Source organism: Dermochelys coriacea, chromosome 7 (genome assembly GCF_009764565.3).
Source record: "Dermochelys coriacea isolate rDerCor1 chromosome 7, rDerCor1.pri.v4, whole genome shotgun sequence".
NCBI classification, from domain to species: Eukaryota; Metazoa; Chordata; order Testudines; family Dermochelyidae; genus Dermochelys; species Dermochelys coriacea.
This window is the reverse complement of record NC_050074.1, coordinates 89,284,672-89,304,393: the sequence shown is the minus strand read 5'-3', so window position 1 is coordinate 89,304,393 and position 19,722 is coordinate 89,284,672. Positions and strand designations below refer to the sequence as shown.

Below are 19,722 nucleotides of genomic sequence, written 5' to 3'. Positions count from 1 at the left end.
GAACACAGGCCACTGGCTGCACAGAGGTGGGAGATCACTGTGCAGCCCCCCACTCAGAATATGGACTCAGCGGTGAGGCTGCACCCAACCCTGATACAGTGCAAGGATGGGGCCTGCCCCAGAAACACCCCAGAGCCCTGCCCCCCATGAGAGGGTCTGGATGCATGGGGTTTGGGCAGATGCGGGGAGCAGCTCCCTTAAAGCAATCCTTCCCCCTGCAGCTGAGGAGTGATGGGCACAGGAAGTGTGTGTGCGGGGGTGTTTGCAGAGCTTCCTGAAGCCGGGGGAGAAATCTGGGGCGGGTCTGACCCAGCCCCAGATGCCATGCAGGGGAAGAGGAAATCCTGTTCTCCCCAGCCCGGCCCGGACTAGCAGCTGAGCCCGGCACAGGGTAGGAGCCACCAGTTGGGTCTTCCCCAGTCCTGCCCTCTGCCCCAGAGTGATTTACCTCTCTGCTTGCTGCCGTGGACAAACAAAACATACTTCTGGGAAGGGTTGCATGATTGCCCTTGTGACTTCCCTTTGCTTCCCCATCACAAAGTCATTTTTCTGCAGGGAAACAAAGAGATCTGCAGGGAACATAAATTCTGCACATGTGCAGCAGTGCAGAATTCCCCCAGGAGTGCAGTATGCAGGACACAGTGGATGGAAGTGAAGCTATGGAAGTATGCAGGACACACTGGATGGAAGTGCAGCTATGCAGGAAACTGGTGGGGTGATAGACAGCACACATATCCCTGTTTTGGCACCAGCCCACCTTACCACAGAGTACATGAACAGAACAGGCTACTTTTCTATGGTTATGCAAGCAGGTTTGTATCACCAGAGATGCTTCACTGATATCACTGTGGGCTGGCCAGGGAAGGTGTATAATGCTCATTTCTTTGCTCTGAGTAGAACAGAAGATAAACTGACAATCAAGTTAAGTTATTCAAAACCACATAGCAATTTGCAGTGTGGACAAATATCAACCAAACAGTAGGTTAAAACCAACGTACAGATTTCATATATGTCTACAATTAAATCTGAACTCTCTTGCACCCAGAGAGCAATGGAAAGGCAAATGTGTAAGATATCACTCTGTGTCACATAACAAGTGAGGAGATCAGATGGCATACAGAGGTGACCGATGTAGTGCAGGTGAAGTATGATGCAAAGCGGAGACGGGTGGGTCACGTAGTTCGCAGGCAAGAGAATAGGTCAGTGGTGGGCAACCTGCAGTCCGGCAGGGTAATCCGCTGGTGGGCCGCCAGACAGTTTATTTACATTTGCACGGCAGTTTACATTTGCAGCTCCCATTGGCCAGGAATGGCAAACTGCAAATGTAAACAAACTGTCTGGTGGCCCACCAGCGGATTACCCTGATGGGCTACAGGTTGCCCACCACTGCAATAGGTTGACAACCCACATCAGTGACTGGATATCCAGAGACCACAAGCGACCACCGAGCAGGCCGAAAATGAGGTGGACTGATCCCATGACAAAACTCTTTGGCCAGAAATGGAAAGAATGTGCTTGCAACAAAATAGAATGGTGTGGCATTGACTTGCATTTGTGGAGGGACGGATGAGGACAAGTCAGACAAAGGCGGACAAATATGGACTCACATCTCCAGACTTGAAAGTTTATGACTCTGCAATGTGGTTCTCACATGCAAACTTCCATTCCTGAACTATAACACTGATGACCTACCTGCACACCTTCCTATCCAAACGACACAAAATGAAGGAAGAAGGCATTTTGTCACAAAAATCAGCTCATTCACAGTTATGAAAACTCAAGGAAGCAGACACTTGATAAAAGAATCCAAAATGCCTTCTCAGAAAAATGTAAGACCCCATGGTCCCAGAACCCAGTCCTGCCAAACTGCCAGGCTGCTGACAGTTCCATACTGTCATCCAGCAACAGCTGTGACTAGTTTGTGAACCATGTGGACACAGACTCATGGTAAGTCCCACCTCAAAGGGGCTGACAGGCAGCAACCTTGTGGCTCCTGGTCACCTTCACACCCTATATAAATGTAAGAGGCATTCCAAGAAGTGTCCATGCAACAGCGTGGATCTTCTGTAGCTGCCATGTCCATTTCTTTTCCCTGAACTCCTGGCTTCAACCTTGGCTTGAGCAGGACTTTGCCTCCTGATCCGGAGCCTGAAACCTGACTACAAACTCTTCCACTGTTAGCCTCAGATTTGCCCCTGCTCTGACCTGGGTCCCCACTGCCCTTGTTGGGATCCTGAGAATATAATTGCATCAGACAAATCATAACTAGTAGCAAAATAAATAGCAGCTCTTATTAAGAAGGTCTCCTATAATACTTCATCAGTGATCTTTAAGCACTTTACAAATAGGAAGATCATTATTGCCATTTTACAAATGGGAAAAGAAAGACACCGAGAGATGAGGTAAAGTTAAATGCTCAGGTTCATACAGCCAGCAAGTCACTGGCAGAATAAGGACTAAATATTGTAAAAGAAGCACAGAATAAGCTATTTTCTTTTGTAAGGCTGTGCCTTCATGAAGCAGAAATTGAAATATAAGTAGTGTGCAGCATCAGCACTTAATGCATAAGAATGGTTAATGAAATTACAATTTATATGACCTTAAATTGAAATGTGATGGTGTCACTTTTTCAAACCATTCCATTAAGTATTTATTCCAGCCTTTTGGGGATCATAAAGAATTAAATGTTTATTCATTTATGAAGTATTCTCAGATCTATTCCTGTAAGTAATAAATCTATGAGCAAGCACACAACTGTGTAACTGCATGCAATTGCAAAGCAATTACAATAGTGATACACTGTACATTTTAAATGGGAACAAGTTACTGCTATAAAAAGGCAACAGCTCTACATAAATTGAAAGTGATGGATAGGACAAACTACAAAGAAAACAACGATATTGCCGTTGTGCTCCTGCATCCTATTGGAAGACCTCTAAAGGTTACTGAGGTATTGTATAACAGAGAAAATGATGTTATCAACTGCAAAGTTTTACTCTTACCTTTACTTTCACAGTGACAGTAGCAAGTCCTGGAGGCATAGTTCCTCCACTATCAAAGGCTTCCACTAGAAAGGTGAAGGTTGCCTCAGTGCCAGAGAATGACTCATAATCCAAGGATTTTAAAAGTGATAATTCTCCTGTAAACTTGTTCAATGAAAAAAATGGCAGTGCTTCCTGGGTTCGTATCTGATAGGTAACATTTGAACCAAGGTCAACATCCTTTGCCTACAGCAAAAGAGAATTTACTTTAAAAGTAAAACTGCAGCATCACAAGGAAAACACCAATTCACAATTTTTACAGGACATATATTTGATTTATCTGATACTAGTAAGAACATTTGCTTTCTTTGGTGCAATTCATATTTTTTTCATAATTTTAATTGTTAATTTTAACAAAATATATTTTCAGTGGGCTTGAGGAAACCAACATTTTTTCAAAACCAACTCTGCGAGTCAACAGATGCTGCTTTTAAGATATGTTCTACTTGCCTAATTAAGAGATTTGGATAAAAATTTTGGAAGGACATTTGAACTCTTTGGGGCTAAAGTAAACTGGCAATATTAATATAGTAGAGCCTCACTGGAGAATGCAAATGTATTTTAGAAATGTAGTTGACATTTAAAAAAATCTCACATTGTAAAGTATTTCAACAGTACTCTACTTATGTTTTTATTTTCCATCATTGCTTTTATTAATTAGTAGAAATGTGAGCTCTATGCTTCTAATATTTTTCTCTTGCCTGTCCTATACCAAATATCACATTTTCACAAAGAGAAAAAGACTTTCTCCCCCCCACATTTTTAATCTCTTATTTTGGTTTTAAGGCAACCAGCTAGATGAGAACAGCCTCACAAAATAATATTAACAAAACATTTTCTTTGCTCCAGAGTGCCTTACCTCTATTCGCAGGAAGACTGTGCCAAGTGGTAGAGTTTCTGGAACACAGACAGTGTAGGAGGCATTAGTGAACATAGGGCTGTTGTCATCAACATCCAGAACTTTGATTGCCAGAGTTAATGTTGAACGGCGGGGGTCCACAGCTCCATCTGTTGCTTCAACAGTAAGTTCATAATAGTCCCTTGTTTCTCTGTTCAGTTTAACTGCTGTGTAAATGCTACCATTTGATGTGATGCGGAAAATGTTGTTGAAGTTTACCAAGCTGTAGTGTACTTGGCCATTTACTGCAGCATCAGGGTCTGTAGCCTAAAATAAAAGAAAAGGCCATATTGTTTTAAAATACATTTGAAAGGTATGTGGATTAGATTCAGACATGATCAGTGAGCCTTTTATTCTACTTTCTAATATAAAAGAATCCAAAGGACATAGAAGTGGATGGAAGTCTTCCCATTGACTTCAGTGTTTTGTGGATGAGGCTTCAAGTTTCCACTTATACCTGACATAAAAAATTTCATATTGTTACTTTCTGTACAGTATTAACTTAGTTTGTGAAAACTGTTGGAATAAGTATGAAAGGGATTATCTTGGAAAGTGGGGAAGCTTAGATTACATCAAACCTTGTGATTGTTAATAAAGTTTGTTAATTGGGTCTGCTGACTTCTTAATTCTTTTGAACAACACATGTAACAGGCCTTGTTTCGTTAGTCACAATGAGTTATTTACAAACAACACTTTCAACATATTACATAAAGATCTAAATTTAGCACCTACTGTCCTCTTCAACCTACTTCTGAGCAAAAAATGTTAGTGCTGAAAAATAATTATTTTTGAATATTATTCCTTAGTTGCAGCTTTGCAAAATCACGGCATTTACCAGCCTTGGCAAAAATTCTCTTAACTTCTTGTAGCAGACAATATTGATGATATGGTTGACTATGGTAAAGTATAATTAAACACACAAAATGCATTTAAGTTGCCTTAGTATTTTCCCAGCAGAGAATTCCTCCAATATTGGGGAGTTCCAATTTGATGTAGAACTGGAATAGCCACATCCTACGCAACCCATCTTCAAGCACCAAGTGTACCAGGATACTGCTGTATTGTCATGATCTCTGATGGACATAACTGCTCTTAATGGAAATAGCTGAGTGCATACTGAGTGCTCGAAACTCTACCAAGTACTGGGCCAATGGAAAATTGACCTCTGGATCAGAGCCTCTGAGATTTCCCTGCCTAGGCAATGCCCAATAGCACAACTAAGAATCTGGGTCTATGTCTTATGAGATGCTGAATCTGAAGAAAAGTCTTCAAGAACCCATTTCTGCTCCTACTAAATATCAGTAGGAAAACTCCAATTTAATTTCAAGTGTCATAGAATCCAGGCTGCATACAAGAAATGAATAATGGTGTGTTCAGTGAGGTAACTTATGTGTTTTAATTTATTGTTACAACTCTTACTATTTTAGTAATTTTACACACTTTCTCCTTAAAGTTTCATATCATTTTTATAGTTTATTTACTGGTTATGTTCTTTAAACTTTATTGGTATTTACATGACCAAGACAGTAACCATGTCATGAAAGGTTTATTCTACATTTGCTGATAGCATTGTTTGCAAGCATGTTTTTGTGCATTTCCTTGGCATCATGTCACAAATGTGTAAACATCTTTGAGGTAATTTAAAACAGGATGTAGGATGACTCACACTATAAAAAGTGTGTCAGGTTACTGATTTTAACACACAAAATAGTTCTTACAGTTACATTGAAGAATGTGAATAATTTTCATTCACATGGTAAACTGAAATCTAGAGAAAACAAAAGAATTGTACCAGTTTTTAAATGTTGGGTCTGCAAACTTTGCTAGATAAATTGTTCTAAGTTAGGAATTTCAGCGTACTATACAAGAGATATAGATGAATTTTCAGGAGAAAGCTACAGAACAAACGATTATCAATGAGTGAAATTAAAAGTATTTAGCGACTTAGTCCAGATAAGCACCAAAAATTCCAGATATTTCAAACTTTACCTAATCTACTCCAGTCTGAAAAATTGCCCTGGAGTGGAATGCAACACAGAATTGGACATTTTTAGTTCCAAACAGGCCTGTAACATTATTCCATGAGACAGACTTGGGCTTCTCTTTTTATACTTTCCACTTCCACTTCCACCTTAGCACGGAAAGAAGTGAACATACATAAGAAAAAAATACTTTAAAAGAGTAATCCAACCTTTGTGATTATTTGGTTTAGTTCAAGTTTTGGGTAATATTATTTTACGCATACTAGTGTATCCAACCCATACACATGATATTCTAAATATTCATAAAATAAACTTGCCTACATATAAGTGGTATCCATTTTATTTTTTAGTAGAGGGCATGCAATTCAGATAATCATCTCATACTAACTACTACAGTCTTAACATAGTTTGAGTGTTTGCCTGTTCTCTTTCCTCCTTGTTAATTAAATGAAGTCATGGTGAATAAGATCATTTACGTTAAGTGTATTTTGTGAGCAAGGTAGCTTCATTTGTTTACATTTATAAATGAACCTCCAGATGTTCAGGAAAATAACAAAACAAAAATCTCTGATTATCAGCACTACTATCAGGAAGTTTTCATGAATGTTTAATATCCTACCAAAGTGTTCAGTGTGAGACACTATAATGAAACAACTTATCTTCCTAGAAATCAATTAAAAGTTAATTAAAATGGTTAACAAGAAAAAGCACACACTTTCCCCCTTATACTACATCAATTCAATAAGCAGTATTGGCTGCAACTTTATAATGATCTATCTATAGTTAACACATCTTTGTAATCAGCATCTTACAATCTGCATCTGATCTGTGCCTACTTAGTTTGCAAGTGCTTCTACTCCTATGTACGTAGTTTGGTTTTGTGAAGAAAGATCTCAGTGGATGAGAAACTGGAGAACTACCAGAAAAAGTGATGACATCAGCTAGTTGATGAGAAAACTAAAACTTGGAAAAGCAAAATAAATAAAAAAATCTGTTTGGGGATAAGTAAGCATAGAGGAAATACAGAGTATGGTATTGGGATTTTAGCTGAGATAGCAGCAGCAAACTGCATTTCCACAGTCTTAATCCATGTCAGACGTGTATGAGGCTGAGGTATGTGTTCAAATGACTTTAGTTTAAACCAGAGCCACATGATAGCAATTAAACAGTTGCTAACTGGATTACAATCAGCCCTCATTAAGATAACAATAGTAATCTAGGAAAAGATTTATTGCTGTAGAAAATTAAACTACAAAATTAAACTGTGTAAAGTTTATTTCTCTCTCTAACAAGAAAATAAAATTTTCAAAAGATTACTATATTTGAATGGTGCTCACTTTAAATGACAGCCCAAAACGTTAACATTTGGACCCTATTTCCTGAAAGCCATGAATGCTCATTTTGTAAAATCAGTTGTTTATGTTTCTGGACATATACTTATTTTACAAGTTTCACAGGAATATCAATGCTTGATCCTGATTCTTATCTTATTTATAGCAGCATGCAAATAATCAGACGTTCTGTGAATGAAGTTAATGCAGTGGCACCTATGTAAAATTGGTGAAAGATCAAAATCAGGCCCAGGATTAATTTATTATAGTCCCTCTGTGCATTGCTATATACTAGTTCAGTATTTCTACAGGACAGGAGTCCAAGGTTAAAAAGAATATTCTAATAAAATCCTGAAATAGTTCCCCTAATAAAAATTAAAATAAAAACATATAGGTTGTCTAGTAAAATTCCAACCCTATTGCTTGTATTATAATCCATATAAAAGATACAAAACCACCTTCATCCAAAATTCATTGACTAAAGTCAAGGGACGTAAGCCAGGGATAAATATAGACCATCAACACTGCTGCTCTATTCTAAATATTATCCAATAACTGGGAAGGGATTATGTGCTGCTGTTCTTGGAGGAGCAGCACACACAGGTGGAGCCCTGGAGAGAGAAAGGGAAGAGTCCTGGGATTCTGGACTGGTGCATAAAGAAAAGAAGCTCAAAGCTCTTTTAAATTACAGTTCCTCTTCCTGGGCTGCCTATAGGTAGCACTGCAAACTGCAGGTCCTCAGAATGGTCATAACTTCATGTCCCATGGCCCTGTCCCCTACACTGGGGTTTGCAACAGTTCCTGTGTGAGGTAGCCTACAGATATCTTATGGAGTGAACTGTGTGAGGGAAATTCTCCCCTGGACAGTTAAGAGGTTTTATATCAGTGTACAGGAGTTATAATGGGAAGGAGAATCCCTCCTCTGTTTCCTCTCTCTTTTTAATCAGTTAATTAAATGCCTTGTAATATCCATGTTGTATTTAGGACCCTAATTTATAATATACTATGCATTTAGTGAGACATCAGTTAAATTATTTGGTGTATAAACATATTTGCTAACACATTTATGTACAAATATACACCATTGATCATTGAGAAAGGAGCGGTATAATCTCATAAATAGAAAAATAAGAAAATACTGAAGCTATTTATCTGTGATAACAGCCCTCAGACAAATGGTTTGACAAACTGATACTAAACAATGATAAACCAAGTTTAAGCAAGTAACTAGGATACTTGTCTGTCATAACCATAAGGGTAGCCTAAATTCCTCCTTACTTGTAAGGGGTTAAGAAGCTCAAGTAACCTGGTTGGCACCTGACCAAAGGAACCAATGGGAACAAAAGATACTTTCAAATCTGGGTATGAGGAGAGGTTTTGTTTTGGATTCTTTGTTTTTCTGTGCCGTTCGCTCTTAGGATTAAGAGAGACCGGACATCAATCCATGTTCTCCAAATCTTCCTGAACAAGTCTCTCCTATTTCAAACTTATAAGTAACAGCCAGGCAAGGTGTATTAGTTTACCTGTGTTTTCTCAACTTGTGAATATTCCCTTTGCTATAGGGAGGTTTATCCCTGTTTTGTTGTAACTTTGAAACTAAGGCTAGAGGGGGTTCCTCTGTGCTCTTAGAATTTTCTGCTACTCTGTAAGGTTAACTACCAGCCTAAGTTTACAGCAGTGATACTTTTACCTTTTTCTCTTTAAATAAAATCCTTCTTTTAAAGAACCTGACTGATTTTTCCATTGTTCTAAGACCCAGGGGTTTGGGTCTGTAGTCTCTTTGTAACCAATTGGTGAGGATATTATTCTCAAGCCTCCCCAGGAAAGGGGGTGTATAGGCTTGGGGGAATATTTTGGGGGAATAGGACTCCAAGTATTTCTTCCCTGATTGTTTGTTAAATCACTTGGTGATGGCAGTGATCCCAAGGCAAGAAAGGAATCTGTGCCTTGGGGAAGTTTTAACCTAAGCAGGTAAGAATAAGCGGGTCCCCACATCTGTATCCCAGAGTTCAGAGTGGGGAAGGAACTGTGACACTGTCTAAACGTTATGGACCAGATACATACCTGCTGTAAAAAGAAAAGGAGTACTTGTGGCACCTTAGAGACTAACAAATTTATTAGAGCATAAGCTTTCGTGAGCTACAGCTCACTTCATCGGATGCATTTGGTGGAAAAAACAGAGGAGAGATTTATATACACACACACAGAGAACATGAAACAATGGGTTTATCATACACACTGTAAGGAGAGTGATCACTTAAGATAAGCCATCACCAACAGCAGGGGGGGGAAGGAGGAAAACCTTTCATGGTGACAAGCAGGTAGGCTAATTCCAGCAGTTAACAAGAATATCAGAGGAACAGTGGGGGGTGGGGTGGGGGGGAGAAATACCATGGGGAAATAGTTTTACTTTGTGTAATGACTCATCCATTCCCAGTCTCTATTCAAGCCTAAGTTAATTGTATCCAGTTTGCAAATTAATTCCAATTCAGCAGTCTCTCGTTGGAGTCTGTTTTTGAAGCTTTTTTGTTGAAGTATAGCCACTCTTAGGTCTGTGATCGAGTGACCAGAGAGATTGAAGTGTTCTCCAACTGGTTTTTGAATGTTATAATTCTTGACGTCTGATTTGTGTCCATTCATTCTTTTACGTAGAGACTGTCCAGTTTGGCCAATGTACATGGCAGAGGGGCATTGCTGGCACATGATGGCATATATCACATTGGTAGATGCGCAGGTGAACGAGCCTCTGATAGTGTGGCTGATGTGATTAGGCCCTATGATGGTATCCCCTGAATAGATATGTGGACAGAGTTGGCAACGGGCTTTGTTGCAAGGATAGGTTCCTGGGTTAGTGGTTCTGTTGTGTGGTGTGTGGTTGCTGGTGAGTATTTGCTTCAGATTGGGGGGCTGTCTGTAAGCAAGGACTGGTCTGTCTCCCAAGATCTGAGAGAGCGATGGCTCGTCCTTCAGGATAGGTTGTAGATCCTTGATGATGCGTTGGAGGGGTTTAGTTGGGGGCTGAAGGTGATGGCTAGTGGCGTTCTGTTGTTTTCTTTGTTGGGCCTGTCCTGTAGTAGGTGACTTCTGGGTACTCTTCTGGCTCTGTCAATCTGTTTCTTCACTTCAGCAGGTGGGTACTGTAGTTGTAGGAATGCATGATAGAGATCTTGTAGGTGTTTGTCTCTGTCTGAGGGGTTGGAGCAAATGCGGTTATATCGTAGCGCTTGGCTGTAGACAATGGATCGAGTGGTATGATCTGGATGAAAGCTAGAGGCATGTAGGTAGGAATAGCGGTCAGTAGGTTTCCGATATAGGGTGGTGTTTATGTGACCATCGCTTATTAGCACCGTAGTGTCCAGGAAGTGGATCTCTTGTGTGGACTGGTCCAGGCTGAGGTTGATGGTGGGATGGAAATTGTTGAAATCATGGTGGAATTCCTCAAGAGCTTCTTTTCCATGGGTCCAGATGATGAAGATGTCATCAATGTAGCGCAAATAGAGTAGGGGCATTAGGGGACGAGAGCTGAGGAAGCGTTGTTCTAAGTCAGCCATAAAAATGTTGGCATACTGTGGGGCCATGCGGGTACCCATCGCAGTGCCGCTGATTTGAAGGTATACATTGTCACCAAATGTGAAATAGTTATGGGTCAGGACAAAGTCACAAAGTTCTGCCACCAGGTTAGCCGTGACAGTATCGGGGATACTGTTCCTGACGGCTTGTAGTCCATCTTTGTGTGGAATGTTGGTGTAGAGGGCTTCTACATCCATAGTGGCTAGGATGGTGTTTTTAGGAAGATCACCAATGGACTGTAGTTTCCTCAGGAAATCGGTGGTGTCTCGAAGATAGCTGGGAGTGCTGGTAACGAAGGGCCTGAGGAGAGAGTCTACATAGCCAGACAATCCTGCTGTCAGGGTGCCAATGCCTGAGATGATGGGGCGTCCAGGATTTCCAGGTTTATGGATCTTGGGTAGCAGATAGAATACCCCAGGTCCTGGCTCCAGGGGTGTGTCTGTGCGGATTTGTTCTTGTGCTTTTTCAGGTAGTTTCTTGAGCAAATGCTGTAGTTTCTTTTGGTAACTCTCAGTGGGATCAGAGGGTAATGGCTTGTAGAAAGTGGTGTTGGAGAGCTGCCTAGTAGCCTCTTGTTCATACTCTGACCTATTCATGATGACGACAGCACCTCCTTTGTCAGCCTTTTTGATTATGATGTCAGAGTTGTTTCTGAGTCTGTGGATGGCACTGTGTTCTGCATGGCTGAGGTTATGGGGTAAGCGATGCTGCTTTTCCACAATTTCAGCTCGTGCACGTCGGCGGAAGCAGTCTATGTAGAAATCCAGGCTGCTGTTTCGACCTTCAGGAGGAGTCCACCTAGAATCCTTCTTTTTGTAGTGTTGGCAGGAAGGTCTCTGTGGGTTAATATGTTGGTCAGAGGTGTTTTGGAAATATTCCTTGAGTCTGAGACGTCGAAAATAGGATTCTAGGTCACCACAGAACTGTATCATGTTCGTGGGGGTGGAGGGGCAAAAGGAGAGGCCCCGAGATAGGACAGATTCTTCCGCTGGGCTAAGAGTATAGTTGGATAGATTAACAATATTGCTGGGTGGGTTACGGGAACCATTGTTGTGGCCCCTTGTGGCATATAGTAGTTTAGATAGCTTAGTGTCCTTTTTCTTTTGTAGAGAAGCAAAGTGTGTTTTGTAAATGGCTTGTCTAGTTTTTGTAAAGTCCAGCCACGAGGAAGTTTGTGTGGAAGGTTGGTTCTTTATGAGAGTATCCAGTTTTGAGAGCTCATTCTTAATCTTTCCCTGTTTGCTGTAGAGGATGTTGATCAGGTGGTTCCGCAGTTTCCTTGAGAGTGTGTGGCACAAGCTGTCAGCATAGTCTGTGTGGTATGTAGATTGTAATGGATTTTTTATCTTCAGTCCTTTCGGTATGATGTCCATCTGTTTGCATTTGGAGAGGAAGATGATGTCTGTCTGTATCTGTGCGAGTTTTTTCATGAAGTTGACAGATTTCCACTCTATACGGCTAAATTCAGTGCCTTGCATAATCACAGGTTTCAGAGTAGCAGCCGTGTTAGTCTGTATTCGCAAAAAGAAAAGGAGTACTTGTGGCACCTTAGAGACTAACAAATTTATTAGAGCATAAGCTTTCGTGAGCTACAGCTCACTTCATCGGATGCATTTGGTGGAAAAAACAGAGGAGAGATTTATATACACACACACAGAGAACATGAAACAATGGGTTTATCATACACACTGTAAGGAGAGTGATCACTTAAGATAAGCCATCACCAACAGCAGGGGGGGGAAGGAGGAAAACCTTTCATGGTGACAAGCAGGTAGGCTAATTCCAGCAGTTAACAAGAATATCAGAGGAAGGTTTTCCTCCTTCCCCCCCCTGCTGTTGGTGATGGCTTATCTTAAGTGATCACTCTCCTTACAGTGTGTATGATAAACCCATTGTTTCATGTTCTCTGTGTGTGTGTATATAAATCTCTCCTCTGTTTTTTCCACCAAATGCATCCGATGAAGTGAGCTGTAGCTCACGAAAGCTTATGCTCTAATAAATTTGTTAGTCTCTAAGGTGCCACAAGTACTCCTTTTCTTTTTGCGAATACAGACTAACACGGCTGCTACTCTGATACCTGCTGTAAATTGTCATAGTTCTAATTAGTGAATGGGTGAGGCTAACAATTAAAACAACAATAGGACAATGTGCCAGGGTTCACAGGTCTTTTGGCATTTCCTTGATGTCTGCCACACCTTGCCACAATGGTGTCACTAGAAGGAAACCTTCCTGAGACTGGACACAGTATGTTTAATCTGCCTTGTAACCCTGGATGTCTTGTGGCTGTGCAGCTTTGATTCAGAGCTCTGACCCCAACAACCTGCTAGCAGCTCACAAGCCTCACCCTGACTTTGCTCAACCTGGTTACTCCTTGCAGGCTGACTTAGTACCCTTCCAGCCCCGAACTCATCCCCAAATCGTCCTACTGAGGGGACCAGTCTCTCTCACTGGACCTTTACAGAAACAGTAAAACACTTCAGCCTGTTACCTTTCTAGAAGCACACACTGTATTGAACTCACACAGCACTGTAATTTATAATGAATGCACAGCAAGTTTAATAACAAAAGATCATGGATTAAGTGATACCAAGTGTCAAGGTTCCTTCCCCACTCTGAACTCTAGGGTACAGATGAGGGGGCCTGCATGAAAAACCCCCTAAGCTTATTTTTACCAGCTTAGGTTAAAACTTCCCCAAGGTACAAACTATTTTACCTTTTGGTCCCTGGACTTTATTGCTGCCACCACCAAGCGTCTAACGAAATATAACCTTGAAAGAGCCCACTTGGAAACCTCTTTTCCCCCCCCAAATCTCCCCCAAGCCCTACACCCCCTTTCCTGGGGAAGGCTTGATAAAAATCCTCACCAATTTGCATAGGTGAACACAGACCAAAACCCTTGAATCTTAAGAACAAGGAAAAAGCAATCAGGTTCTTAAAAAAAAGAATTTTAATTGAAGAAAAAGTAAAAAGAATTTCCTCTGTAAAATCAGGATGGTAAATACCTTACAGGATAATCAGATTCAAAACATAGAGAATCCCTCTAGGCAAAACCTTAAGTTACAAAAAGACACAAAAACAGGAATATACATTCCATTCATCACAACTTATTTTATCAGCCATTTAAATAAAACAGAATCTAATGCATATCTAACTAGATTGCTTATTAAACCTTTACAGGAGTTCTGACCTGCATTCCTGCTCTGGTCCGGGCAAAAGAAGAACCACACAGACAGAGAGAACTCTTCCCCCCACCAGCTTTGAAAGTACCTTGTCTCCTCATTGGTCATTATGGTCAGGTGCCAGTGAGGTTATCCTAGCTTCTTAACCCTTTACAGGTGAAAGGGTTTTTTCCTCTGGCCAGGAGGGATTTAAAGGTGGTTACCCTTCCCTTTATATTTATGACACCAAATAAAAGAAAAAGGCAGAGATGGTTACAAAAGCAAATAAAAGTGCAAATATTAATCTAAAATCTACAACTTAATCTAGCAAGATACAGTCTTAGCTCAAGATCATTTTTCTCTCACCCACAATCTCTTTTCCAGTTTTTACTGACCAGTCTGTCCGGGACCCGGCACAGATATCAAATTACTTACTTTCTTTGTCTCCTAAGGTGAAGGATAAAAGATGAGTCTCTCTCTGTTCCTTATATCCACAAAGGGGTTGTTTTAGTCTTATAAATCAGGAAGGCCTCTTGGGGATTCAATCTCCTGTCTCTTTCTGAGGTGCAGGAGCCTTGTTAATACTGTCTCTCAAGTTCAGGATTAGGATAACCACTGCTGGTTTACCCTGATGGCTTTGTTTGCTACTATGTAAACTGAAATAAACCCACATTCCTTTGATTAGGAAAGACCTGTTTTTCATCTTTACCTAAGGTGGGCTGTCTGGTCTTCACCAAGTTCGAATAATTTCATAGAGAGGGAATTCATAACTTCGCATATAATGTTAACACATGCATCTTACAATGATATTAGGAACCAGTATGTTATAAGCTTTCATATGATACCTCATGAGGAATATTTTATACTATTATAATGTTATACTAGATATTATTGCAGTAGTGTGTAGGGCATGAATACAGGGGTACTTAGGGTTACAGCCTTTACAAGAGTTTGTTGGTCCTGTTTTAACCTGAACTAAATGATTGGCAATTAACTTAACTAGCACAATTGTAAATGCTACTCTAGACACACTTGTTTCAGTCTGGTTTACCCCAGAAATCAGCCATTATTAATTGCTAATGCTAAGTCCTGAGGTAAATCGCAAAAACATTTGTGTACTGAAACAAACATTTGTGGAATATCTGGACCACCATTTACAACTGTGTTAGTAACTATGCTCACTGGCAAGGAATTAACTCAAGTTAAAGTAGGACCACAAATCCAAATCTCATTATTGTTAACTCTCATAACATTTGGAGTCAAGAGATTGTGAGAATCTTAGCTTTCTTTTAAAAAGATGCAAAACTTTCTCTCTCATGGTTGCAGCAAATAGCCTAAAAATGTGATTAGAGTGTACTTTAAAGTCTTAGAAACCAGAAGACAAACCAAAAGAATTCCAAATGATTATTTTTTAAAAGTCTCATGATTTTTAAAAAAATGATGAGTCCTTGTGGCAGCTTAGAAACTAACAAATTTGTTAAGGAGGTGTTTGTCTCTAAGGTGCCACAAGGACTCCTTGGTGTTTTTGCTGATACAGACTAACACGGCTACCACTGAAACCTGTCACCAGGCAAGGTCATGATTTTAAATCATTCTCGTGATTTTTGGAGCTTGAGTCATGATTTTGGCAGGGTTATTGCATGAGCTACTGTGGCAGCCTGGAATGTTTCCAGATATGTATCTGCAGTGAAATGGATCCACTGGTTTTCCTGCTACTTTGCACTGCTGGAGTGACGCTAAAGCAGATAGAGAAGGGGACAAGAGCTGACATGATCTATTGGGATATAGATTTCTAAACAAATATATATTTGAATTCAGACTATGAGATACTCCAGTCATCCTTTATTTACAAACCTTTATATATAAACTTTTATAGTCATAGCTTAATATTTTGAGGGCTAAAGTCAAGTATGAGTTATGAGAATCAGTCTTATGAAAGAAAATAACTATCCTAACAGAGTACTTTCCACAGTAAATACAATTTAGCATACAGAAGTATCGTTAAGTGATATTACATTTCAGACAATCAAAATTGGTTTTGACATAAAAAAGCTGTAGCAAAATATAACTTTACAAATTCATTTGGTCTTATTTAGTTAACAATTTGTAACTACAGAGATAATTAACCATTTTTAAAGATGAAAATGAAGTTTCACCGATTTTCTCAAAGAATCGCATATTTTGGGCATATACAATATACTATTTTTATATGAAAATTGTTTCCAACAGAGTCTAAGAATAGTTAAAGGCATTATAATCTGTAGAAAAGCAGTTCCAGAACTCTAGTCTGTGAAGCACTTGATGGTGACATGGTACTGGCTGTTCTTGTTTGCAGCTATTACCTCACACTCAGATGAATAAGAATTCATTAATATTTCCCCTAATTTCACATACATACTTGTTTAGTTACCACAAAGAGTTTTATTATCACAAAAGGGTGAGGGAGAGGGAGTGCACACAATCACAAACAGGAAGCAGGGAATTAGTTTATAAAACAATTTCTCTATTAACATGTGGTCCCATTCTATAAAAAAAAGTTTGAAAAACCCTTCTGTGAGTTGAATTAGTCCTGGTGGCATTTGCCATTGTCTTGCAAATTCCTACTAGTTTGGTCACAATATGTTTAATAGGATTAACTATTTCCAAATGCTTAGCCATTTTATCCTCAGTATTCAGTTAGTAGTTGTGAAGAGATCCTTATTAGGTAATTAGCTTAGGCAGGAAGCGTCATCTCAGAGGAGTAAGGCCAGCATTTTATCTATGAATCCATTTAGCCTATGCTCTTCACTTTCCGTGTGAATATTTACATTTATCTGTTAAGTCTAACCCTAAATTCCTAAATACAATATTTCATCTATTTGATTCACTGTTATTAAAGGTGAAGCCTTTTGGAAACACTATGTCTAGCTGGTTGTCACCAACATACTGTAATACTGAATGCGAATCAAATACAATGAACTATTCTAACATTAATAGCAAATTCTTTATTCTTTTTTTACTAGGTGTTTTTGGAGATAGATGTTAGGAAATGTCATTGTATCAGAGATCTAGCAGAGATCCAGGGAAAACATGAATTTTAAATACAGAATGATCTGTCTATGCCATACCGCATAATCTTCACAGTGAAGTTTTTCCTTTATGTTCCACTAGTACCAACTTTAGGATAAGAAAGTAAGAAAGAATGTGACAATTAGGACAATTAGGACATAGCTATAGGTACTGCGGGGGCGGGGGAGGGGAAGCGAGAGAGAGAGAGATCTGCTCTACAGCCTTAGCTAACAGAGGTCCCAGGTTCAATTCCACCTACTGACAACCAGGATCTGTCGGTGTTACACTATTTCAGGGGATGGGGGAAGGAAGATCAAGTGCCCCCACCTACAAAGCCCTCCCATTCAGGATCACTGGAGTCCCTGTACTTAGCACCTAACACACCACTACTCAAACCTCTCCCAAAGTCCGTGGTGACCATAAATGACCTTTGAGATTTTGGTGGATACTGAGAAGAAACCATGGGTGGATTCTGCAGGCTCAGGTGAAAGAAATACTGAGTATCACTGCTCTACATCACCCTGAGTTTTGTCTCTATAGAATTTAACTCTCCCTTCTCATATTCTTATTCATAGTAGTTAAAGGTCAATGTATTAAGCAAATGTAAAATATCCACACATGAACTTACAAAACTGAAGAGCAGATAAATACTGCTAAGTCTATCTGTGGCCTAACATGAAGGGATTTTTTCTGTGTAAAGGGCAAGGTTATATGCAGGCCTGAATTAATTTTTCTTTAAAGTCAGAACATCTGCATGAATATAAATTAGACTTTAAAAATATTAAATAAATGATCCCTTGCTGAACAGCTTCATCTCATCAATCACTGTGACAAGGAACACAGAGAAATGATACATATTGCTGCTGGATCTCTAATCTCTAATCTAATTATGTTCATTGAGAAGTATAACAAGTAAGTTATTTTGAAGACTCCGTGGTAGCTGCTATTTTCTGATCCATGTGACCACTCTCATTTATGTCTTACACAGTGAAGGTAACTCAGATACAGAAGCTATGCTTTCAAAAGGCCTAAGACTAAAATCATATCACTCCCTTTCAGCTTACTTACAAAAAATATATCCAATGCTATGTGCATTCTGTGATTCTTGACTCCATCTACTGTAACAGGATTCTGCTCTAGAATCCAACCTTTCATTTATGTTTTAACTATGTTCACAGAATCATAGAATCATAGAATATCAGGGTTGGAAGGGACCTCAGGAGGTCATCTAGTCCAACCCCCTGCTCAAAGCAGGACCAATCCCCAACTAAATCATCCCAGCCAGGGCTTTGTGAAGCCTGATCTTAAAAACTTCTAAGGAAGGAGATTCCACCACCTCCCTAGGTAATGCATTCCAGTGTTTCACCACCCTCCTAGTGAAAAAGTTTTTCCTAATATCCAACTTAAACCTCCCCCACTGCAACTTGAGACTATTACTCCTCGTTCTGTCATCTGCTACCACTGAGAACAGTCTAGATCCATCCTCTTTGGAACCCCCTTTCAGGTAGTTGAAAGCAGCTATCAAATCCCCTCTCATTCTTCTCTTCCGCAGACTAAACAATCTCAGTTCCCTCAGCCTCTCCTCATAAGTCATGTGTTCCAGTCCCCTAATCATTTTTGTTGCTCTCCACTGTACTCGTTCCAATTTTTCCACATCCTTCTTGTAGTGTGGGGCCCAAAACTGGACACAGTACTCCAGATGAGGCCTCACCAATGTCGAATAGAGCAGCCTCGATCTGCTGGCAATGCCCCTACTTATACATCCCAAAATGCCATTGGCCTTCTTGGTAACAAGGTCACACTATTGACTCATATCCAGCTTCTCGTCCACTTTAAACCCTAGGTCCTTTACTGCAGAACTGCTGCCTAGCCATTCAGTCCCTAGTCTGTTGCAGTGCATGGGATTCTTCCATCCTAAGTGCAGGACTCTGCACTTGTCCTTGTTGAACCTCATCAGATTTCTTTTGGCCTAATCCTCTAATTTGTCTAGGGCCCTCTGTATCCTATCCCTACCCTCCAGCGTATCTACCTCTCCTCCCAGTTTAGCGTCATCTGCAAACTTGCTGAGGGTGCAATCCACACCATCCTCCAGATCATTAATGAAGATATTGAACAAAACCGTCCCGAGGACAGACCCTTGGGGCACTCCACTTGATACCAGCTGCCAACTAGATATGGAGCCATTGATTACTACCCGTTGAGCCCGACAATCTAGCCAACTTTCTATCTATCTTATAGTCTATTCATCCAGCCCATACTTCTATAACTTAATGGCAAGAATGCTGTGGGAGACCATGTCAAAAGCTTTGCTAAAGTCAAGGAACAACATGTCCACTGCTTTCCCCTCATCCACAGAGCCAGTTATCTCGTCATAGAAGGCAATTAGATTAGTCAGGCATGACTTGCCCTTGGTGAATCTATGCTGACTGTTCCTGATCACTTTCCTCTCCTAAGTGCTTCAGAATTGATTCCTTGATGACCTGCTCCATGATTTTTCCAGGGACTGAGGTGAGGCTGACTGGCCTGTAGTTCCCAGGATCCTCCTTCTTTTCTTTTTTAAAGATGGCACTACATTAGCCTTTTTCCAGTTGTCTGGGACGTCCCCCAATTGCCATGAGTTTTCAAAGATAATGTTTCAAGATTCTAGTCTTCAATGTTTGTAAAGAAAGCCTTATGAATGTTAATCAACTGTAA

General features: G+C 40.1%; 1 protein-coding gene across 4 annotated transcripts in view; it reads right to left on the bottom strand.

Annotated features, from left to right (window-relative positions):
• The window catches only part of PCDH15 (protocadherin related 15), an 811,839-nt gene that overhangs the window by 231,495 nt on the left and 560,622 nt on the right, over positions 1-19,722 (bottom strand). For all 4 annotated transcript variants that reach the window (XM_043518631.1, XM_043518633.1, XM_038411063.2 and 1 more), the window contains 2 exons: positions 3,901-4,206; positions 3,003-3,227 (listed from right to left, as the gene is read on the bottom strand). In XM_043518631.1, coding sequence (XP_043374566.1) covers positions 3,003-3,227; positions 3,901-4,206 — 531 coding nt within the window. The remainder of the gene's footprint in view (positions 1-3,002; positions 3,228-3,900; positions 4,207-19,722) is intronic.